At 43.5% G+C, this 25,619-nt stretch overlaps 1 protein-coding gene across 1 annotated transcript in view; it reads right to left on the reverse strand.

Moving 5' to 3' along the window:
• Positions 1-25,255, reverse strand: part of LOC143986493 (uncharacterized) — a 195,210-nt gene extending 169,955 nt beyond the window's left edge. The window contains exons 1-5 of the mRNA XM_077484835.1: positions 25,141-25,255; positions 19,554-19,698; positions 16,252-16,410; positions 13,363-13,558; positions 3,777-3,935 (exon numbers count right to left, since the gene is read on the reverse strand). Of these exons, the coding sequence (XP_077340961.1) occupies positions 3,777-3,935; positions 13,363-13,558; positions 16,252-16,410; positions 19,554-19,698; positions 25,141-25,255 (774 nt within the window). The remainder of the gene's footprint in view (positions 1-3,776; positions 3,936-13,362; positions 13,559-16,251; positions 16,411-19,553; positions 19,699-25,140) is intronic.
• Between the last annotated feature and the right edge of the window lie 364 nt (positions 25,256-25,619).

Below are 25,619 nucleotides of genomic sequence, written 5' to 3' on the forward strand. Positions count from 1 at the left end.
GTGTCACAGGTGACGCTAGTTAGGCAGGTAGGTATTTAGGTTCGCTGCAGCTTTTTATAGCGCCAGGGACCCCCATATACTACCGCATAAAGCCCCCTAATTGCCCCCTAGTTAACCCTTTCACCAGTGATCACCATATAACTGTTACAGGTGACGCTGGTTGGTTAGTTATTTTTTTATAGTTTCAGGGCACCCGCCATTTATTACCTAGTCTCACTAGTGTACCCCTAAATTTAGGGGTGTCTACTTTCCAAAATGGGGTCATTTGGGGGGGGTTTGTGCCATCTTGGCATTTTATGGCCTTCAAAACTGTAACGCCCTTAGAAAGCCTGAAGGCGGTGCTTGGTTTTCGGGGCCCCGTACGCGGCTAGGCTCCCAAAAAGTCCCACATATGTGGTATCCCCGTACTCAGGAGAAGCAGCAAAATTTATTTTGGGGTGTCATTTCACATATGCCCATGGCATGCATGAGCAATATATCATTTAGTGACAACTTTGTTAAAAAAAAAAAAAAAAAAAAAAGTTTGTAATTTTCCCGCAACTTGTGGCAAAATATAAAATATTCCATGAACTCAACATGCCTCTCAGCAAATAGCTTGGGGTGTCTACTTTCTAAAATGGGGTCATTTGTGGGGGTTTTGTGCCATCTTGGCATTTTATGGCCTTCAAAACTGTAATAGGTAGTGAGAAGTGAACTCAAAAATTTACGCCCTTAGAAAGCCTGAAGGCGGTGCTTGGTTTTCGGGGCCCCGTACGCGGCTAGGCTCCCAAAAAGTCCCACATATGTGGTATCCCCGTACTCAGGAGAAGCAGCAGAATTTATTTTGGGGTGTCATTTCACATATGCCCATGGCATGCATGAGCAATATATCATTTAGTGACAACTTTGTTAAAAAAAAAAAAAAAGTTTGTAATTTTCCCGCAACTTGTGGCAAAATATAAAATATTCCATGGACTCAACATGCCTCTCAGCAAATAGCTTGGGGTGTCTACTTTCTAAAATGGGGTCATTTGTGGGGGTTTTGTGCCATCTTGGCATTTTATGGCCTTCAAAACTGTAATAGGTAGTGAGAAGTGAACTCAAAAATTTACGCCCTTAGAAAGCCTGAAGGCGGTGCTTGGTTTTCGGGGCCCCGTACGCGGCTAGGCTCCCAAAAAGTCCCACATATGTGGTATCCCCGTACTCAGGAGAAGCAGCAGAATTTATTTTGGGGTGTCATTTCACATATGCCCATGGCATGCATGAGCAATATATCATTTAGTGACAACTTTGTTAAAAAAAAAAAAAAAAAAAAAAGTTTGTAATTTTCCCGCAACTTGTGGCAAAATATAAAATATTCCATGAACTCAACATGCCTCTCAGCAAATAGCTTGGGGTGTCTACTTTCTAAAATGGGGTCATTTGTGGGGGTTTTGTGCCATCTTGGCATTTTATGGCCTTCAAAACTGTAATAGGTAGTGAGAAGTGAACTCAAAAATTTACGCCCTTAGAAAGCCTGAAGGCGGTGCTTGGTTTTCGGGGCCCCGTACGCGGCTAGGCTCCCAAAAAGTCCCACATATGTGGTATCCCCGTACTCAGGAGAAGCAGCAGAATTTATTTTGGGGTGTCATTTCACATATGCCCATAGCATGTGTGAGCAATATATCATTTAGTGACAACTTTGTGTAAAAAAAAAAAAAAAATTTTTTTTTGTCATTATTCAATCGCTTGAGGCAAAAAAATAAAATATTCAATGGGCTCAACATGCCTCTTATCAATTTCCTTAGGGGGTCTACTTTCCAAAATGGGGTCATTTGGGGGGGTTTTGTACTGCCCTGCCATTTTAGCACCTCAAGAAATGAGATAGGCAGTCGTAAACTAAAAGCTGCGTAAATTCCAGAAAACGTACCTTAGTTTGTAGATGTGACAACTTTTGCGCAAACCAATAAATATACAATTATTGACTTTTTTTTTACCAAAGACATGTGGCTGAATACATTTTGGCCTAAATGTATGACTAAAATTGAGTTTATTGGATTTTTCTAATAACAAAAAGTAGAAAATATCATTTTTTTTCAAAATTTGCAGTCTTTTTACGTTTATATCGCAAAAAATAAAAATCGCAGAGGCAATCAAATACCATCAAAAGAAAGCTCTATTTGTGGGAAGAAAAGGACGCAAATTTTGTTTGGGTACAACATTGCATGACCGCGCAATTACCAGTTAAAGCAGCGCAGTGCCAAAGTGTAAAAAGACCTCTGGTCATTTACCAGCAAAATGGTCCGGTCTGAAAGTGGTTAAATATATATACATTTTCCCGAAATATCTGAAAATTAAAAATGCCTGTAAAAGAAATGCGGCTAAACACGAGTTACCGCATTTAGCATTTGAAATACCTCTAAACACAGCTTCGGAGCGCATTTTTTTTGGTTTCCAAAAAAAAGCCTCTAAACGCAACTGCCTAGAAACGACAATAAACAAACCGATAACTGGGTGAATGTAGTAATTGTAATGGTGCCTCAGGTTACAAGCTGCTTCTTGATTAGATTGGGGTTTTCTATAAAGTAATCTCCCAAAAATATGTCTGTATAGCTAGCCATACATGACAGGTTCTCTTTAAAGTTAATAAAGCAGCTTTACTGCATATAATACAATAAAGAGAAATCATACCCGAACCAAGTGGAAAGAAACAACTCAGCCTGATTAGAAATATAGACTTCTGTCTCTCTGATCCTTCCCTTCTCCCACAGTCCCCAATCCATCTCCTACTAGTACAGAGCCTTGGGGGCACTCTGCACATGCTCAGTTTGGTGTGTAATGCTAGGGAGTTTTTTTTTTTTTTTTTGGGAGGGTGCATGTGATCGGCAAAGGGCCATTCAGCACTGTCCAGACAGAAGGTCAGGGATCGTGCAGCCTCATAGGACAGTTAGAGGAGAATGAAAACTCTTCCTATAAGCTGTAACCAGTGCTCAGCTGGACACTGATAGAAGTCACAAGACTGCTACAGTATATACTGCTGATGAGATTTAGCAGTTTATTTACTAAAAATAATTGCATTTCTATGTTCTGTGTACTGTGGGACAGGCCGGGACAAGGGGTGGGCAGGAGGGATGGCTTCCCCTGGCGCAATGGTTTATTGCAGGGGTAGGGGGCACCCTGACTCTAACCCTAAGCCCTTGTACACACGGAAAATGTCCGATCGGACCGTGTTGTCGGATAATCCGACTGTGTGTGGGCTCCATCGGACTGTTTGCATCGGAATATCCAACGGACAAAGTTTTAGAGCAGGGCTATAAAATTTTCCGACAACATGATCTGATGGGACTTTGTCCGATTGTGTGTAGAGAATTCCGATCGGACAAAGTGCCACGCATGCTCAGATCAAATTCCTACACCAAAGCTATTGACTTGAACGTAGTCCTGTCGTAACGAAATAACGTCATCACGTTCTGAACGATCGGATTTTCCGACAACTTTGTCCGACCGTGTGTATGCAACACAAGTTTCGGACAAAATCCGTCAGACAAAATCCTACGTATTTTGTTGTCGGAATGTCCGTCCCGTGTGTACAAGGGCTTAGGGAAAGGGGGGCGCAGTTTGGCATCTTTGCCCTGGGCGCTGGATGACCTTGTCCCGGCACTGGAGACCAGATATAGTGAATGCAGGGTCCTGGGTTTAGTAACACTTTAAAAGCTCAGAAGAAGCACTGATCTTAGGGAACGTTGCCGACAGTCAATAGAATACAGTGAAAAAGACCCGTTCAGATAATTTGGGTATGATGAAGTCTTTTCTCTTACCCTGGAATTTGGAGTTGGGCGCCGCCCATGTTCACTCCGAGAGAGGTTGAGGAATTGTTCGGCGGGGAAACTGCTCAGGCAGGACTGGTTGTAATTGTGGCAGTAGTCTTTGGCGGCTCCGGGATCCCCCATCACAAAGACCAGCTGTTGTAAAGATCCCTGAAATAACACCAAGATGTAAAAAATGAGAACTTCAGCCAAGATTGAAAGAAAAACTGAAAAGGGAGAAGCGGTGCCATCTCCCCAGTAAATTGTACGGCCTTCTTAAATACTATGTATAGCAGACATGAACAAAACATATTGCAATTAAGAAAAAAAAAAGAGAGAGAGAGAGAGAGAGAGGCCGCGTACACACGGGCGGACTGTTCGCCCAACTTTGTCCGCTGAACAGTGTTTGGGCGGACAGTCCGCTCGTGTGTGGGCTTTCAGCGGACAGTTTCAGCGGACAGTTTGACGAACAAGGTTTTTCGGAATTTCCGAAAAACTGTCCGCTGAAACCTTGTTTCAGCGAACAGTCCCCTCGTGTGTAGGCTTGTTCGTCAAACTAAGTTCCGCGCATGCTCAGAAAGGATTTACACGCCGAAAGTTATAATGCAGTGTATAGGACGTCGTATTTTTCGTCCCGTCGTACGTGCCGTTCACGTCATCGCGCACGGTTTCAGCAAACTGTTCGTCCGTCGTGTGTGGCCATGTCCGTCCATGCTAAGTTTGAGCGGACTGTTTGCCGAAACTGTTTGACGGACAAAGTTGGGCGAACAGTCCCCGCGTGTGTACGCGGCCAGAGAGATTGCCAAGATGCCTGAATCTGCATTTTAGTTGATGTTCATTAAAGCAAACCTGTACTCTGTCCAATCAAAGCAAAGTAACAAATTCTCTACACAGCGCCCCCCTCCGATGCGGGAACACTCCACTCAGGCCGGTCATACACGAACTAGTAGGATTTCAAGAGTGTTCGTGTTACACTGGTGAAAATCTGATGGGACAGGACGGACATTTTTTTTTTTGAACAGTGAATGTGATTTTAGTTCAGGAAATTATAATCCAAGTTCCAAAAATCGATTGTTAAAAGCAACCAAAAAATTTGTCAAAGTGACACGGAGCCCATAAATGGTTTTGCTGAAGATCCCCATCACACATCCCTTGGCTTACTAGGTAACATCAGAATATAAGCTAATATATTTTTTATTATAAACTAACAAATGGACTAAAATGTGTTCTCAAGTACCATGCTGATTTAGACCGGGTTCACACCACAGCGATGCGGGAACGCCGCAAATCCGCGGCGTTTTCCCGCATCGCATGCCTCCCGCCGGCAGTTCACACTGCCCTATGCGAACGGCTGGGAGTGTCAATAAAATGTTAATGACACCCCCAGATCCGTCCGCATATCGCAGTGCGATCTGCCGACTCGCACAGGAATCGGATCGCATGGTGTGAACACCCATGCGATCCGATTCTGCTGCGGACCAAAAAAAGGGTCCCGTGCGAGTTTGCTGCGGGAGCGATGCGAATTCAGCCATACTATCTGTATGGCTGAACTCGCATTGCTACGGAGATCGGATGTGATTTGCACTGCAGTGCTGTGCGAATCACATCCGGATCTCCCCCCGCAGCAGTGTGAACCCAGCCTAACGGTTTAGAAGATATTTACAAAAAGACAGGCACTGCTGTGCTCCATAGACAGCGGCGTGCAGGCGCACTGAGCAGGCTGCAGATCACGGCGATATGCCGCTCGTGTCAGCTCCCGTGAGCATGCGCAGGAGTGACGTCATCGCGGCTCCGGCAAATCACAGCGCCGGAGCAGCGAGACCCGGAAGTCACTCCAGGATACATGGCAGCGGCGAAGATGAAGACGGAGGACCGCTTCGGGGGCTTCCTTCTCAGGTAAGTTATTCATAATGAGCTAGTATGCTATGCATACTAGCTCATTATGCCTTTGCCTTGCAGGTTGCATTTTTTTTTTTTTTAAATAGCCTTTACTTCCTCTTTAAAGATAGAAAAGCTAGATTCCGATAAGCCCCCCTCCTGCAGACCCCAACAACCAGTGCCCCCCCCCTGCCCCAAAGCACCCACCCCCCCATGTTGAGTGAATACGGCCTGGTACGGTTCAGGAGGAGGGGGGCTCGCTCGTCCCCAACCCCTTTACTGACCTGCTCAGATAAGGGTCTGGTATGGATTTGGGGGGGGGGGGGGCTGGTATGCTCTTCGAGGGGGAACCCATACCGTTTTTTTATTTTTTTATTAAAGAGGGATTCCGCCCCAAAAAAAATATTAAAAGCCAGGAGCTATAAATACTACAGCTGCTGACTTTTAATAAATGGACACTCACCTGTCCAGGGTTCCAGCGATGCCGGCAGCCGAGGCCGATCGATCGCTCGGGCCTCGGCTGCTGCCGCCGCCATTCGAGGTGAGGGAATCGGGAAGTAAAGCGAATCGGCTTCACTTCCCGGTTCCCTACTGCGCATGCGCGAGCCGCTCCGCGCAATAGGAAATCTCTGCGCTGTCACTGGGACCCGTGTGTGTCCCAGCAGACAGCGCGGCAGGGCAGGAAATGGCGTAGACTCCCGTGGGAGTCTATGCACGGAAGTGGGTGAAAATACCTGTCTTTGACAGGTATCTCCACCCCCCTCCCCCCTGAAAGGTGTCAATTGTGACACCGGAGGGGGGGGGGGGGTTCCGATCAGCGGAGGTTCCACTTTAGGGTGGAATCCCGCTTTAAGTTCCCCCTAAAGCTTCATACCAGACACAGTGCCTGGTATTGTCGGGGATCAAAGTCGGATCCCTGTTTATTGAAGTCGGATGCATGTCGGACTTCAAGTCGCAGGGCAAAGTCGGATCCAAAGTGGTATGACCGTCATGTCGTGCCAGTGTGCGCCGGGCCTAATACTGTCACCTTGCTTCAGATTTAACAGAATCAGAGCAAGAGCTGATGTCATTTCAGAATGTTTTTTCATGTGGCCTTCTGCAGCATTCCTTAGACAAGCTTGCACTGTTCAGGACTGCGGAGAATGTAAATATAATGAGAAAAGAGGAAGTCATTAAGAGTATATGAGGTCTGCCTGTATTGTGCTATTGTGAAGAATGCACGTGTCTTTGGAGATTGCCCCGACTAGACATGATGAGACATATCAGAGGATACACAAGCTGTAAGCACTTCTATAAAACTGCCACACTGTTCTACAGTATGGTCAAGTCTATTGTTGCAGCTGGGACAAGGAAAATACTACAATTAATTATTGATGAGAGGGTGTGAGCAGTATATTAGGCTGGATTCACACCTAGGGCATTTTTAGTGCTTTTTGCATTTTGCAGATTTGCACTACAGTCCATTTATCATGGTTTCCTATGGAACACGCTCTGTAGTGCAAATCTGCAAAATGCACTAAAAATGCCCTAGGTGTGAATCCAGCCTTACAGACAGAACAATCTACACAGCATTTACATTGTTACATAGATAGTCAGGTTGATAAAAGACACAGCATCCTCAGAAACAGCGGACTTCCACCCTGAATTTATTTTTATTTTTTTACCTTTTCCAAGTCCATGATTAATATTAACAAACATTTGGAGAAAATGTTTTTTTTTATTTAATTACCATAAGTGCCCTGTTGCTAGGTGGCGGCTTCTAATCTGCCACTTCCAGCTCCGCACCACTTCCTCCCTCGCCTGCGCTCCTGGGAAATGTAAGTCATCATTTCCCAGGAGTCAATGGGCAGGACTGTGTACAAAAATCGCGTTATTTACCGACAGCAAATGGAGCGATTTAAGGCGAATCCCAAATATATATATATTTTGCATATCTTGGTTGCCAACACAATGGGGCGGGCACTTCCGATGACGCTGGCCGTTGTGATGGCAACCTGAGAAGTTTCCTGCACCTCGAGATGTCCTTACTGCGCATGCTCGAGAACAGGCGGTGCATGCTGGTTATACAGCAGTAGTGATGGACGAACTTCCGACGGGACGTTTCGCGAAAGCGAAATGCGAACGGACCCAAACGTTCGCGAAACCGAACGTTCGCCGCGGGCCCCATTGACTTCAATGGGAGGCGAACTTTGCAAACCTTCATGTCGAATTTGCGGCCACGTGGTAATTATTAGGGGGTAAAACGTAGTCCCACCATCTGGACAATGACATAATACATGTATGAGGTGAATTTGGGATCGATAACTACAAGCATTTTTATTTTATTTGGGAAATTGTTCTAACAATTCAGGACTATGGAGCTAATGAAGGCAATGGAGGAGAGGGAAGGTCAGGGACCAGGGTAGGCAAAGAAGAGGGTGCAGGAGATGATCACCAGCAGCGTGACATACCGGAATGACACATGCACCGTGATAGAGGCATCTGACAGCAGCACCGTAATACAGAGCACTGACAGCAGCACCGTGACATACAGCGCTGACAGCAGCACCGTGACATACAGCGCTGACAGCAGCACCGTGACATACAGCGCTGACAGCAGCACCGTGACATACAGCGCTGACAGCAGCACCGTGACATACAGCGCTGACAGCAGCACCGTGACATACAGCGCTGACAGCAGCACCGTGACATACAGCACTGACAGCAGCACCGTAAGCAGCCCCAGGAGGAAGTCAGCACAGCACAGGGATGGTGTGATCCCCTCATAATAAGAACCCCCAGGAGGAAGTCAGCACAGCACAGGGATAGTGTGATCCCTTCATAATAAGAACCCCCAGGAGGAAGTCAGCACAGCACAGGGATATCATAAGCAGCCCCAGTAGAAATATGACACCGCTCAACCTCTTCAAAGAGGAGGGTAGGGGCATATAGTACGGTGTGCTTTTTTGGGTCAAGGAAGTGAGCAGACTGTACGTCAGTCCCTATACCGCTGAAGGACTGCTGCAGTATAGGGCAGCGGTCAGCAGTGGTGCACGTCAACCCTATCTATTGTGGACCTATAGCGGTCCTTACAGAACAGCAGACTGTACCGCACTCAAGCCTATGTACCGTAGCACCCTATACCAAGTTACCAGTCCTTATAAGAACTTTTGTGGACCAAGCAGGTTGTGTATTAGTGTTTAGCAGACTGTACGTCAGTCCCTATACCGCTGAAGGACTGCTGCAGTATAGGGCAGCGGTCAGCAGTGGTGCACGTCAACCCTATCTATTGTGGACCGATAGCGGTCCTTACAGAACAGCAGACTGTACCGCACTCAAGCCTATGTACCGTAGCACCCTATACCAAGTTACCAGTCCTTATAAGAACTTTTGTGGACCAAGCAGGTTGTGTATTAGTGTTTAGCAGACTGTACGTCAGTCCCTATACCGCTGAAGGACTGCTGCAGTATAGGGCAGCGGTCAGCAGTGGTGCACGTCAACCCTATCTATTGTGGACCGATAGCGGTCCTTACAGAACAGCAGACTGTACCGCACTCAAGCCTATGTACCGTAGCACCCTATACCAAGTTACCAGTCCTTATAAGAACTTTTGTGGAACAAGCAGGTTGTGTGTTAGTGATTAGCAGACTGTACGTCAGTCCCTATACCGCTGAAGGACTGCTGCAGTATAGGGCAGCGGTCAGCAGTGGTGCACGTCAACCCTATCTATTGTGGACCGATAGCGGTCCTTACAGAACAGCAGACTGTACCGCACTCAAGCCTATGTACCGTAGCACCCTATACCAAGTTACCAGTCCTTATAAGAACTTTTGTGGAACAAGTGAGTTGTGAATGTTTAGCAGACTGCAGCAGAAGGGCAGCAGTCAAGTATAATATCCTTTCTATATTTGGAAGAAAGAATATTATACATGTACAAGCCTATTACTGTACCACTGATACCAGTCCTGAAAAGAACCTTTGTGGAACTAATAATAACAGCAAGTCTTTAAAATTATCCTCACTGCCTGACAACACTGCTTCCTTCCTGTCCCTATACAAATTGGCAAAAAAAGAGAACGATTAGTGGTTACTGGAACAGCTCTTTTGTGGACCTTGATAGTAACAGCTAATGATGATGATGATGATGAAAGACTAATCTGGCTGTCCCTGTAGCATACACCGTCCTTTCCCTTTCTCTAAACTAACAAAAGACACTCAGGCTGCTGCAAGAATCAGCAGCACAGCAAACCTATCAACACCTAACACCTATACCAGTCCTGAAAAGAACTTTTGTGTACCAAATAGCTAGTGGTTTATCTCTCCCTACTCCACACAGGAACCTGTCCCTATCGTAACAGAAGAAAGAATGTAAAATGGCCACCGGATCGGGTGTATTTATAGGTTAGGGGGAATGTCCAAGTGTCCATGTGCTGTCATGTCTCAATTGGCTGTCCTGTATCACATGATAAACGTGTCACCAAAGGTTAAAGTTCTTGTATACATTAAACACGTAAGTCCGCCGCGGCGAACGACGGAAAAAGGCGTTCGAACGTGCGGACCGCGAATGTCGGAAATTCGCCGCGAAACGACCGCCGGGCGAAACGTTCGTCCATCACTATACAGCAGCAATGTATCCTGGAAGTTCATGCTTGTGAGCTTCGCCTGCCCACAAGTAAGATGGGAATGTCCGAGAAACATCAATATAAGGTACGTTTTTAAATAAAATATCAAGAAATGTGGCTGTATAAATAAGATTAACCAATGCTAAATCCACAGAATGTGATAGTAAGAGATAGCTTTTAAAAAAAAAAATGAATTTTTGCAGCTGGAATTCCGCTTTAAAGTGTAAGTTCATCTTTTACACAAAAATTGAAAAGGCACCCTACACCAGCCTTACTCAACCTTTTCAACACAGAGGAACCCTTGAAATAGGTCTCCGGTCTCGGGGAACCCTCTGCTAAAAATTAGAAATTTACAATTCATGATACATTAGTGTGATGGTCAGTGGGAAGAACCCCTACAACCTCTGGAGGAACCCTCGTTGAGAATCACTGCCCTACACCCTGCATACCCCTTTTCCTAGTCCCTGCTGCACCTACCTTTGTGAGTGCTAAGTTATCACTGCCCACGCATCTGGGGTAGTGGATTTAAAATGCCTGTTCTTCCCCTTCTTTTGGCTTCCAGTATGGAACAGAGTGATTCCAATTGGTCAAAGCAGTCATGTGCTATTCCTGACCAATCATAATCACTCTGATCTGTCATAGAAGGGTTAGGGAGGGTCTAAGTCGGGGATATGCAATTAGCGGACCTCCAGCTGTTGCAAAACTACAAGTCCCATCATGCCTCTGCCTCTGGGTGTCATGCTTGTGGCTGTCAGAGTCTTGCTATGCCTCATGGGACTTGTAGTTCTGCAACAGCTGGAGGTCCGCTAATTGCATAAGCCTGGTCTAAGTTCTCCTTTAGAATTTTTGTGAAAAGGTGGACCTACACATTAAAGTAACTTTTTTTTTTCTAAAAATAACAAACATGTTATACTTACCTGCTCGGTGCAATCCTCTTCTCGGGTCCCACGCTCCTGTGTCCTCCCTCCTTCTGGGTGCCCCCACAGCAAGCACCTTGCTCTGGGGGCACCCAAGCTGGCGTGCTCCCGACCTACGTCTCTGTGTGTCCATTCGACCCCTACATCTCCTGATTGGCTCAGTAGATGTGATTGAAAGCAGCGGGAGCCAACTGCTCCTGCTGCTGCCAAAAGCCATTCAGAAGTGGGAGTCCCCAGAGAGGCAAGGCTCTCGTGGACATCGCTGGTTTGAGAGGGGGTTCATGTAAGTATTAGGGAGGTCTGGGAGGCTGCTGCGCACAGAAGGTTTTTTACCTTCATGCATAGAATGAAAACATTGTTTCTTTACAACCACTTTAACCCTCCTGGCGGTAATCCTGAGTGTGGCTTGGGGTTAAATTTCAGTACCATTAGCGGTAACCCCGAGCCACACTCGGGATTGCATTGCAGATGCGACCTTGTCACCAGGATCCTGCAATGTCCCCTTGCTATGTCACCCGCCGGAAACTCTGCCCGGATCCGACGCATTTTGTTGTCGGAATGTCCGACCCTGTGTACAAGGGCTAAGAGTCTGGTTCCTCCTGTATTGAATTGTAATGTAACTGTACTGTCTGCCCTTATGTTGTAAAGTGCTGTGCAAACTGCTGGCGCTATAAAAATTATGTATAATAATAATAAGAGGGTTTAAAAGCCCAAAAGTGTTTATTTTCTAATATAAAACAAGCCAACTGTTTTGGGGTCTTCCAAATGCTCTGTTCACCAGGGCTTGGTGACTGATGAAAGAAATAAACTAGGAAGACTCTTAGGCCCCCTTGACACTGGGGTGGTTGGTGCGTTGGCGGTAAAGTGCCGCTATTTTTAGTGGTGCTTTACCATCAATTTCACGGCGCTAATTGGCTGCTAGCGGGATGCTTTTACCCCCCCGCTAGCAGCTGAGAAAGGGTTAAAACCAGACAAGAAAGGGTTAAAATCACCTGCCGGCAGTATAGTCGCACTGCCCATTGATTTCAATGGGCAGGAGCGGTATACACACCGTTCCTTCGCCGCTCCAAAGATGCTGCTAGCAGGACTTTTTTTAGCATCCTGCCAGCGCACCGCTCCGGTGTGAAAGCCCTCGGGCTTTCACATTAATGAGACAGGAGTGGTTCTTTTAGGGCGCTTTGCCGGTGCTACTTTTAGCGCTGTAGCGCCTGCAAAGCGCCCCAGTGTGAAAGGGGTCTTAATAGTTATGCCGCGTACACACGGGCAGACTGTATGGCGTACTTAGTCCATCGAAACACATTTCAGCGGACAGTCCGCTCGTGTGTGGGCTTCAGCGGACTTTTTCAGCGTGCAGTCTGGCGGACTAAGTATTTCGGATTTTTCGAAATTCTGTCCGTCATACTTTGGTTTCAGCGGACAGTCCGCTCGTCAGTAGGCTAGTTCGACGGACTAAGAATGGCGCATGCTCAGAAAGGATTTACACGGCGGAAGGGTGCTTTGCTGTGTATTGGACTTCCTATTTCTAGTCCCGTCGTACGTGCTGTACACGTCATCGCGCAAGCTTTCGTCGGACTGTTTGTGTATCCGTGTGTGGTCAAGTCCGTTCAGTGGAAAGTATGACGGACTGTCCGTCGGATTGTATGACGGACTAAGTACGCCATAAGGTCCGCTCGTGTGTACGCGGCTTTAGAAACACCTTATTGTAGACAATAATACTGAAGGGATTGGAGCCCCCATTCACATTGGAGCGAATTGTGATGCGATTTGACTGGGATCAAATCACATGGTAAGTCACAGCCTATTGCCGGCAATGGCACTGTTCAAATCAGCACGATGCCGACTTTGCAGAGCTGCACAGATTTGCAAAATTAGTTCCTGCACAACTTTTAGCGATTTTGGGTGCGACTTGAATAGACATCTCTGCATGAAGCCGCACAGATGTCTTCCAAGTCACATCCGAAGTTGCACTGACACGCGGCTTTAAAATCTTGCAATTTTAGATGAAGTCACAGGATTTCAAAATCGATTTCAATGCCCTTTTTAGAAGTAGGCATTGATCCAATGCTGCACTAAAAAATAAATAGTACACATCCAATATTTGCTATATAGAGCATTTATGCATTTTTACTAGGTGGTCATACCTCTTCTCAATTGCCTCTTTTCAAGGATGAATACATTTTGTTTCACGTCATTCCTAATTACCTTAAAGGGGACTTCATATGGCTCAATAAGCCCCCCTAGCATCAGTATCCCATCCGTCCTGACCCCGAGTCCAAAGAAGTTTGACCATGGTAACGTTTCCACCTGCTTACAGTCCACATACAGTGCAACACCTTTGGCAGAGATTGCAAGTGCTAGACGGTGCCATCTTCCATCAGTCAGAGAGGAAACTGGAAACCTGGTGAGATAGAAGATAAGGAGTGAACCTATCTTTCTGATGTGTCTCTTAAACACACAACACAGTGAAAGCTGCACTAAACCCAAAACCAAAAATGTAATATATAACAGCTTACCAATCATTAGATGTGGTGACGACATTAGTTTTATTTTTAGGCTCCCCCCCCCCCCCCTGTTTTCACCTGCTGATTTATTTACTTTTGGAATAAAGATTTAACATGAATAAATAAAAGCTGGACATTGTAAGCACCCCTGTAAGTGTTAAATGGTTTGTCTTGTCCCTGTAACTGCTACATACTGTATGCAGAAAGATATTATGATGTGGGATATTATGAAAAAATAACCCATATAAGAATGAATGTCCACCAAACGAGCAACTGATTGGTTAGAACTTTTGTCCTTTTATGGTGTATTTAATTTTTTTAATCACCCTATCCAGGGGCGGACTGACAACTCATGGGGCCCCCGGGCAATCAGATTAGGGGGGCACACAGTATTCACACACACAGTATACAATCACATGTACACACAGTATACACAGACATGTTTCTATTGGCTGAGAAGGTACTGGAGAGGCGGGGCAGCTATAATCGCTGGATTTTTAGACTAAAAGGATGTCAGTAAGGGACATTTCAGAGACAGATGTGAAAAAAAAACACAGATTTTTACATACTGTCCCTGGTTTTACTGAGGCTGGCAACCCTGATGGGGCCAATGTTGTGAAAAGTGTAGCGCTTAGACAATTATACTAAAAACTAAATAAAAATTGTAAAAATATATATAACATCCATACGTATGACCACACAATTTTCTGTGAAATATATGGTGAATAAATGAAATTAATACAAATAATATGCACCAAAACTATGTGCTTGTATATATAAACAATGAGAAAAAAAAGGAATGAATATAAATATAAAGTCTCTATATATCCAAGGAAATATTCAAATCCCATGTGTAAAGTGACACTTCAGATGCACCAACCGATCCAAAGAAGAGTTAACATGCGAACACCCATGTGATGATACCACCACCTTAGCAGATATATATGACCCAACATATAGAGACTTTATATTTATATTCATTCCTTTTTTTTCTCATTGTTTATATATACAAGCACATAGTTTTGGTGCATATTATTTGTATTCATTTCATTTATTCACTATATATATTTCACAGAAATTTGTGTGGTCATACGTATGGATGTTATATATATTTTCACAATTTTTATTTAGTTTTTAGTATAATTGTCTAAGCGCTACACTTTTCACAACATTTGCACATTTTCTTACTGAAATATCCATTTTAGTGTGTTAGCAGCTTTTTTTGATACTGGGATAGCGCAGTGTTTTTCTTTGGGTATAAAGAAAAAAACTAATATTTTTGAACCCTGATGGGGCCCCCTAGTGGCCTGGGGCCCTCGGGCAGTGCCCGAGTGGCCGAATGGTCAGTCCGCCCCTGATCCTATCCTATTTAATACCCTGTTCAATTACCGTATTTATCTGTTTTTAGGTATCCATGCCAACAGTGAGGTGGCCCCTTCAGTACACAGAATTATCCTACCTATACCCTTCCTGTAATAGAAGAATTCTGGAGGTTCATTTGATCTATTCATTACACTTTGGTGAGTATACTCCCATCTCTCTTTCAGCTCTTCTCCCGAGTTTTCATCATCCACCACCCGCTTCTCAGATCTCCTTTGCAAAAGAAAATCTCTTGATCCCTGTCAGCGGTACTGAAGGCTTCCTGCCCATCAACCACTTCGCACTCCCATGGTAGAACACAGCAAATGTAGTATACATACAAAGAGAAAGAGATATAGAGAAAAGGATACATACACACATAGAGTGGCACAAAGAGAGAGCAAGCCATACACACACACACAGAAAGCCCTTGTACACACGGTCCGAGATTCCGACAACCAAATCCGCCGGAGTAATTCCAACGGATTAATTCCGGAAGTGATGTTGCATACACGCGGTCGGACTAAGTTGTCGGAAAATCCGATTGTACATAACGTGATGACGTTATTTCGTTACGACGGGACTACGTTCAGGCTAGTAGCCAATAGCTTTCGTCTAGGAATTTGATCTGAGCATGCGTGGCACTTTGTCCGTCGGAGTAGGCTACACATGATCGGAGCATTTGGTCGGAAAATTTTACCGGCAAGTTGGAAAAGTTGGTCCGCTGGATATTCCGATGGAAACAGTCCGATGCAGACCACACACAGTCGGAATATCCGACAAAACGGTCCAATAGGACACATTCCGACGGAATCTCCGGGCAAAGAGAGAGACCTACAGAGAAAGACAGACATAAAATCTAATTAAAAAAAGAGGGCCAAAATAATAAATGAGAGAGAAACCAGCTGGACTACAGGCTTCCAAAAATGGTCTATGAGGATATGGAGTTCACATTTCTCTACCACACTTCTTCTGCTTCCCGGCTTGCTGCTCAACTTTCTTCCCCTTACATCGACGGGTCAGTAACCATATTTTTTTCAGTTACTGGTGGCAAATGTTGGGCCGAGTCAGCCCCCGGCTTCTTTTCTTTTTCAAATATTCCTACCTGCCATTATTCTTAACTCTGCTTCTATCCACCCCGAGAGATACGAGAAACTATCAGGCTTTTAAAGCACTGAGCCGGGCCAGAGAAGCTTTAAGTGATAACAATGTAATAAAAATGAAGTCTTACTCATAGTGTCCCCAGCGACTGGAGCGGAAAGTCAAGGCATTTGGGTTAATCCGGATCTGGAAGAGAATCTCTCCAAGTAGACTCAAGATGGTGATGAGACTTGCGTCTTCCTGAAGAGGAGTTCGCAGTTTGATCAACACAGAAAGACTGTCTGCAAAGCTACGGATAACAAATAAAAAGCAAGAGAAGGTTAACAGAACCACAAAAGAATCAATAAAATAAGAAGAGTGTGCAGAGTTTGCTAACATGAAAATGTGGGTGGGTGGCTGCTCCGTCTTACACATGGTAGGGCAATGGATGTGCATTGGACCTTGCGATGTATCCCTATCTGGGTCCAGGATGGATGAGCAGTGTGTTGGCAGCCCTATTCTTGCAACCATCTGTATTCAACTATTATTGATATGATTTGTAAATTTTGGTCCTAGCTGTCAGCAAACACCCATTTACAGTAGGCACCTCATCCCCATTGCAGAATTAGTTTATAGGTAAAGAGAACGTGAAGATGGGATTTGTACGGTGCTTATATACAATTTATACAGAAAAAAGTGTATGAAAAATGTATTTAGTAAAAACATTTAAGTTTATTAAGTACAATTAAAATAGCACACATAGTGCAGTATCAAACAGTTTACACATGTTTAGGGGGTCCTGGAAACAGAAAATTGAGGTACTTGCAACAATTCATCCCCACATGTTTCGCAATAGCTTCTTCAGGGGATGTACAAGCCCTTGCCAGATCAACCCTCAAATGCATGGAGCATCCGCCTCAGTGTGATATAAAGTGTGTATGACCTTGCACCCAATGTCGGCCGCTCAACATAGGGGGGCACAAGTTAATAGATGGCTTTGTATCAAAATGAACTGTAGCAACTGATGTTGAGAAGGAACACAGAGTTTTATCAACTGCGCTATAGGTGCACTGCTCAAGAGATCAGTGTCTCCACCTATGTGTCAGAGACACATTCAGCATATACCAAGTTCAGCTCTGCCGTCAAATATACACACGGTCCCTCCCTGTCATTTTGATACAAAGCCATCTATTAACTTACCTCCGTCTGTGCCCCTCTATGTTGAGCGGCCGACATTGGGTGCAAGGTCATACACACTTTATATCACACTGAGGCGGATGCTCCGTGCATTTGAGGGTTGATCTGGCAAGGGCTTGTACATCCCCTGAAGAAGCTATTGCGAAACATGTCGGGATGAATTGTTGCAAGTACCTCAATTTTCTGTTTCCAGGACCCCCTAAACATGTGTAAACTGTTTGATACTGCACTATGTGTGCTATTTTAATTGTACTTAATAAACTTAAATGTTTTTACTAAATACATTTTTCATATACTTTTTTCTGTATAAATTGTATATAAGCACCGTAAAAATCCCATCTTCACGTTCTCTTTACCTATAAAATTATTTATATGATGTTGTTTATCTATACATGGCATACCCTGCTTTATCCCCAGAAGAAGGTTTTCTGAAACGTGTTGGGTTTTGTCCTGATGTCTCTACTAAAATTTAAGCCATGATAGGCATAATACAATTTTTTTATATATTATGGAACACATGAGGTTTTAATACTTTTCAGTCGTATTTATGTAACATTGATACAGTATTTTGTGTATGTAATGTATTTGTATACTCTGTGGATCTTTTGTTAAACTTGGCATACTAGCCTTTTATCGAAATATAATCTGCCTTAAAAGTCCAATGAAAGGGGTTTTGTATGATTGTTTAAATACATTAAATACAGCAACTAATCCAAATTCATTCAGCCCCCATTCACATCGGTGCGACTTGTCATGACATTTGACAGATCAACTCATATGACAAATCGCACATTTTGTCAGCAATGGAACTGTTTCAAATCGGTGCAATGCCCGACTTTGCAGTGCCGCACCGATTTGAAAAAGTAGTTCCTGCACCGCTTTTGGAGATTTCAGGTGCGACTTGCATAGACATCTGTGCATGAAGTTGCACAGATGTCAGTCAAGTTGCAGCTAAGGTTGCACTGACATGCGGCTTTGAAATTGTACGATTTCAAGTGAAGTTGCATGATTTCAAAGCCGCATTCAGTGTGAACTTAGACTTAAAGCAGTTATGTTTTGAGTCAAACTATAAATAAGTATGTTTAAAAACTCCATTCACACCTTGTTGTTCTAGTGCATTGCGTTAATTCACGTGTGATAATGCACGGTTATACATGCATTAATGTGCATTGCATTCAAGGGAATGGGCTGGCAATGCAACAAAAAGTCTGCATATGCACCTTTTTTGCAAAACAGCACACCACAGCACACAGTAGTGCATTACCAGGCATTGTGGTGGGTTGGGGTAACATTGAAAATTAATGGCACTAGAATGTACAGACATATGTAACATGTAATTTATTTTTTTAAATTTCAGTTACTTATATAGCGCCATCAATTTACGCAGTGCTTTTACATATACATTGTACATTCACATCAGTCCCTACCCTCAAGGAGCTTACAATCTAAGGTCCTTAACTCAAATTCATACATACTAGGGACAATTTAGACAGGATCCAATTAACCTACCTGCATGTCATTGGAGTGTGTGAGGAAACTGGAGTACCCGGAGGAAACCCCATGCAGGCACAGGGAGAACATGCAAACTCCAGGCAGGTAGTGTCGTGGTTGGGATTCAAACCAGCGACCCTTCTTACTGCTAGGTGAGAGTGCTAACCACTACACCACTGTGCCGTAATAATGTGCACCACGAAGCAACAGTGCAAACAGAAAACAGAATTTCTTTTAAATGTGGCCATTGTAGATACAAACATCGTTAGAGGAGTTTTTAATATTATGAGTGTATTGCCGCGTACACACGAGCAGACTGTATGGCATACTTAGTTCGTCATACAATCCGACGGACAGTCCATCGTACTTTCCACTGAACGGACTTGACCACACACGGATGCACAAACAGTCCGTCGAAAGCTTGCGCGATGACGTGTACAGCACGTACGACGGGACTAGAAATAGGAAGTCCAAGACACAGCAAAGCCCTGTAAATCCTTTCTGGGCATGCGCCATTCTTAGTCCGTCGAACTAGCATACTGACGACCATATTGTCCACTGAAACCAAAGTACGACGGACAGAATTTCGAAAAAACCGAAATACTTAGTACGCCAGACAGCACGCTGAAAAAGTCCGCTGAAGCCCACACACGAGCGGATTGTCCGCTGAAATGTGTTTCGACGGACTAAGTACGCCATACAATCCGCCCGTGTGTACGCGGCATATGTCAATTTTGGTCAAGGAGAAATATAGTTACGATGTACCTGTCGCCAAATGCCGCCCTGGTGGAAATGCTGAGAGTGGAGTATTGCCCCAAACGCATAGAGAGACAGGAATCTTCTGAAGTAAGTGAGATGTTAACAAGCTCAGTTGCATGTAAGGTGAGATGTTCCAGAACGTTTATCTCATCTATAAAAAAAAAGACAGAAAAAACAAAACTGACATTACAATCTGTGCTTTTACATTTTTCACTACTCCTTTTTTACCAGCAGGCGGTATTAGAACTCCACTTGCCTAGAAATATTTGTAATTGCTTGGAGGCTACTTTAAGGTATGATGGTTACGCCATTGTCTCACAAAATGGTAACACAATGCTGAAATTAATACATTGGCAAAATACAACATGCGCAGTCACAGAAACCAATCATAATTAGTCTTTCATTGATTTAAAGTGGAAGTAAACCCTTCTTTTTCAGTCAAGGAAGCTGCCATCTTGGCCTCTAATGATTCTTCAACTGCCATAATGCTGCACATGTGATCAGTTATGACACCGGCCATTGGATGGTTTGGAAGTTTGGTTGAGAGCACAACCAATGTGTTTTTTGAAACTTGGTTTACTCCCGCTTTAAATACAGTTATGAAGAATTGTTCATCAACAACCACTGCACTTTGAAACATAAGGCACAAAATACCAAGTGGTGAAAAATTGCCAAATTAGTATATCCGTATGTCAGCAAAGTGAGGTACCTGAATATTTGCAGCATGAGTCTTTTCCCTAGTAAGATGTTGACGTATTTTACCGCTGCGTCAGTTTCAAAATTACCTTGTTTTTTTTGTTTTTTTATATGGTCCATTTTCTCAGTTTAAACATTTGATATGTTTTCAATTTTCTGTTATTAATATAATATGGGTTTATGAGATTTGCAAATCAATGCATTTTGTTTTTATGTAGATGTTGTATAACTTTTTTTTTTGGAATTGGAGGTTGTAAAACTCTCCACTTTTCTCACCACATTTAAAATCTACTTCCTTCTCTAGAGACTGAACTTTTAATTTTACTGAAAAAAAAATTGCAGATTTAATGCTATTTAAAGCAAAAGCACAAAAACAGATCTGCCGGAGAATATCTTATGTATCGGGCAATAAATGTGCAAATTTTTGGCCAAAACCTTGAGAGAGCAAGCGCTGGGGAATTATATACCGCATATAATGTCATCAAATGGTCAAAAATGTTCCCTCCCTAAAGATATCATGAGGGAATTTCAAGGATATTATTCATCCTTATATAACCTCCAGAAAGGCTCTCCTTCCTTAGCCCAGATAGAGGAATATCTAACCAACTCTCAAATGCCTAAATTATCATCGGAGGTAAGCAAATTATTAGATGAACCTTTCACATTGGAGGCGATCCAAAAAGCTATTGTAATATGCAATGGTGAAACCATCTGGGCCTGGAGCCTTTCCTGCTTTGATGAATACAATAGCTTTTTTAGCCCCTTTGGGCAAATTTATGCAGAAGTTCTTTAATAGCCTGGGACCTGATACGACCAGGGCCGGACTTACCATTGGGCTTGACTGAGCTCAAGCCCAAGGACTCCACCCAATAGGGGGCCCCTGCGGGCCCCGTCGAGATACATAGCCGAGTGTGCTCACAGTCACGCCCAGTCCCGCTCTATGATGGACATAACACAGGGACTGGGTGTGACTGTGAGCCGAGCCGAGTACACTCGGCTACACCCGGCTCTGCTCAGGACTGCGAGAGGACCCAAGAACCGCAGAGAGGACCCAAAAGCCACCGAGATACACAGGACTCTGTATCTCGGCGTTGGCATTTGCAAGACTGCAATGACAAGGCTACACTGACAAGGCTGCAAATGACACTGGACAAGGCTGCAGATGGACACTGATAAGGCTGTATTGATGGGCATTTAAATGTAAATTTTTTCCTTAAACTTCCCTCCTAAAAGTTTTTTTCCTTAAAATTCCCTCCTAAACTTGGGGTGCGTGTTATACACCAGCACGTGTTATACGCCGATAAATACGGTAATGTATAGAAGGTAGGCCCCGAAAGTGACTCAAGCCCAGGGGCCCCCACCACCCTAAGTCCTGCCCTGGATACGACATTCCCTTGTGATACATTTATGGCATATATAGCAGTGATACCTAAAGAGGGAAAAGATCCTACCGCATGTGGTAGCTATAGGCCGATCTCCTTAATTATTATTGATCTTAAAATTTTCACCAAAATTATAGCTACCAGAATATAAGGGCACATTCCAACTCTGATCCACTTTGATCAGTTTGGATTTGTGTCCACCCGTGAGGCTAGAGATAATACAACTAAAATTTTAAACCTCCTCCATGTAGTAAACAAGAATCGTATCCCCTGTATATTTTTAGGAACAGATGCGGAGAAAGCTTTTGATAGGGTTGATTGGCAATTTATGACGGCGGTTCTGAGACATGTGAGGATCAGGGAGGTTATGATCGACCGCATATGTACATTGTACTCGGAACCTTCAGCTCGAGTTAGAGCTAATGGGGTGCTCTCGGAGCCCTTCATGATTAAGAATGGTACGAGACAAGGTTGTCCCCTTTCGCCACTCCTATTTGCTTTGTCACTGGAGCCTTTTCTGTGTACGGTCCGGTTAAACTCAGACATAGGTGGAGTGAAGATAGGGGACACCCAACATAAGGTATCTGCATATGCAAATTCAGTGATCTCTCTGCCGATTCTCCTTTGTGAATTACATAGATATGGCTCTCTGTCAAATCTGAAGATTCATTTTAATAAGTCAGAGGCGATGGGGGTGGGTATAGGACACTCTCAGCTTCTAGAACTTCAAACTAGTTTTACATTTAAGTGGACAACAACAGCTCTGAGATATTTGGGTACATATATTCCCCCCAATGTATCTAAAATATTTGATTTAAAATTTCCACCTCTATTAAAAGGCATAAGGGTATTACTCAATAAATGGCACATGGGAGTACACTCTTGGTTTGGCAGGTGTAATAACCTTAAGAGGCATTGCCGATCCACATTCTTTCTAAATTTTTTGATCAGGTGGGCAAAATTTTCTCGGATTTTATATGGGCCCATAAAAGACCGAGATTGAATAGACGACAACTCTCACTCCCTAAAATCTATGGTGGATTGGCAGTACCAACAAGCTATACATTTAACTAGGCTTATTGATTGGAACCGCCATCAAACAACTAAACTATGGGCAGGTTTAAAACAAGCTCAAAGTAACATTTTACTTATTAGGGTACCTTGGTGTTACTCATTAATGCCAAATGACATAAAGAATCACCCGTTGGTGGGGTTAACCGTGCGGGTGTGCTCGTCGCTCTTTGTTAAATACCATTTTACGTCAAATTACTATTTATTGTATCCAATTCTGGGGAATCCTGCATTCCCTCCAGGTCTTCTATTCATTGAGACAAAATGGTCATTTTCAGGCATCTCACTTTCTAACTGATAGTAACTGGCCGTCTATGTCAGAACTCATAGACACAACAGGTCCCTTCAGATTAGACCATTGGAGAGCCCTTCAATTCACTCACATCTTACGGTCCTTGCCCTCTCTGGACAGCCTTAGTCAACATCTTACCAGATATGAGACCTATTGCTCAGATAAGGGTGCTTTGCCTCATGCCCCATCAGCTGTATATTAGCTACTGATTACGCCATCTGATGATTATCAGGCACCATGCCTTAGTGCATGGGAAAAAGATATTGGGTATAAATTTAAGGTACGCCAACGGCAAAAAATTCTTATCTTTACATATAGGTCCTCTATATGCACTAAGACACAGGAGACCAATTTTAAAGTTGGTATCATATTCCTGTAAAATTGCAAAAGATATATCCCTCCTTGTCAGACCGATGTTGGAGATGTCAAGAAGACAGGGGAACAATTTTCATGTCAACAATGTCTTTTGGCTATGTCCAAAATTAGAATATTTCTGGAAGACGATCCAACATGTAGCTTAAAACTTCAGGGAATACTCAATCTCAAATGACCCGGCTCTTCTTTTGCTTCATGCATCTAATATTCCAAGTAAAATCTACAAAAAATCAGTCATTCGGCTTCTTTTCGATGCAGTCAAGGCATGTATTCCTTTATGCTGGAAATACACACAAGCACCATCCATAGGTATGTGGTTCAAAAAAGTAGAGGAAATTAAGAAAATGGAGGATTGAATTTTTACAAAATTCAATCAAAGGGAACTATTTATTAAGACATGGACATCTTGGAACACATTTATTTTTTCTGATGAGGGGCAGACCCTGGTAGATTAAACTAAATGTAATTACATAGGGTCACCTAGCAAAACGTTGGGGAGACAATTAGATCTACCCCTTTTTGGGGGGGTTGGGTTGGGATTTTTTTTTTTTTTTTGGTTTTATTAAGTAGGGGAAAAATGGAGACAGGAGGCACAGAGACATGTATGGTACTGACTACAACTGGATAGAATAGACACCCAGGCATAGAGGAATAATTGAATAGGTTTGAGGGCCTGCTAGAAACGGTTAACATGTTTATTATGTTATATGCATGTATTTTTGAAAGCATATGATTATGTCAGGTGATGTAAGTTCGATATTGATATATGTAATTGGTGTTAGTTCTTATTTTTTATAGATCTGATGGTTTTTGTGTTCTTTTTTCTTGTCTTTTGAAATAAATAAAAAATTTGAAAAAAAAAAAATCGACTTCTTTGTTCTTCAATTTCGCCAGGCTATGTATTGCAAATTTATGTATACCCTAACAAATGGCTGACAGTACCTATAGTATAGTGGTGAAGAATGTGAACCTGAACACTTTGCAATTTCAATGAGCCCATAAATATTAATTAGCAAGACAGAGCATTCATTTCAACAATCTTCTCATGAGATTATATCTGCATTTAATGTGTTTTAGTCATGTTAGTTACCATATTTTTCACTCTGTAAGATGGACTTTTCTCCCCCCAAAAATGGGGGGAAATGTCTGTGAGTCTTATGGAGTGAATATTGACCAGACCCCCCACCCCCCGCCGTGTTGCAATACCGGGCTGTCGTTTGGCTGCTCTAGGCAGAACAGAGGAGTACATAGACATCCAGCGTTCCCTGGAAAACCATACCCGGAAATAGCTGCATTACGCCACGCACGGAAGTCGGAACATGGTCTGCCTGACGGGACTTGCCTGACGTGCAGGGCATGGGATCATCCCCCCATGTGAAATAAAATTACCATACCTGTTGGGGAAGCCTGGGTGAATTTGTGATTGGTGAGACATATACGAGAACTATCAACCCCCGCTGGGAAAATACCTTCACTGTGTTACCTTACCAAATATGCCCCATTGCACCCAGCCCTGGCTGCTGTAGGATTGAGTCCATCATAGCGGTCAGCACAGGGTTTCATGTGCTGGAATCGTAACTTCTCCCCACAGTCTCTGCTTCATATGGCAATACCATATTGGAGGCTACGTTAACATAGAACTTTGTTCCTTTCCCAGGGACCCACACCTATCCCAGGCAACGTTCTTAACTTATTTTCCTTATTAGCCCCAGTGGGCTTATGGTGAGTGAACTTCGCAAACATCCTGGGAGCGTGCCAGGCTTTATTTCCCACATACATGTTACTTGTGGCAAATCAGTACTATCACTATTGATCCGTGGATTGTTTTGCATTATTTCATTGACTCCATTACCGAGCAACTGTTCTACTGGGTCTGTGACTTTATTCTCCATAGCAGGTCCTATCATCTATCTTTATCATAAATATAATGTATGTGGATCATTGAATTGTCTGTGGTAGCTACCACCATTTGGTTCAGAATATTTTTTTTCTTGTTTTTCTTCTCTAAAATCAAAGTCTGTCTTATGGTCAGGTGCGTCTTATGGAGTGAAAAATACGGTAACTCTAAAAGCATCCTATGTATAAACATTCTAAATCCCATCTTAATTTTGATGTCAGTAGCCCCAGCAGACTCAGAGCTGTTAATCTGTAGTATCCCTTCCTTTTTTCCCCAGCAGCTGCATTGAATAAGGTCAAGATCAATTTGGCCATGATGCTACAATATACTGCGGATATCTGTGGCCGGGAGCCAGGGCC

Source organism: Lithobates pipiens, unplaced genomic scaffold, assembly GCF_037356315.1.
Source record: "Lithobates pipiens isolate NorthernLeopardFrog02 unplaced genomic scaffold, aLitPip1_a1.2 Scaffold_166, whole genome shotgun sequence".
Lineage (NCBI taxonomy): Eukaryota > Metazoa > Chordata > Amphibia > Anura > Ranidae > Lithobates > Lithobates pipiens.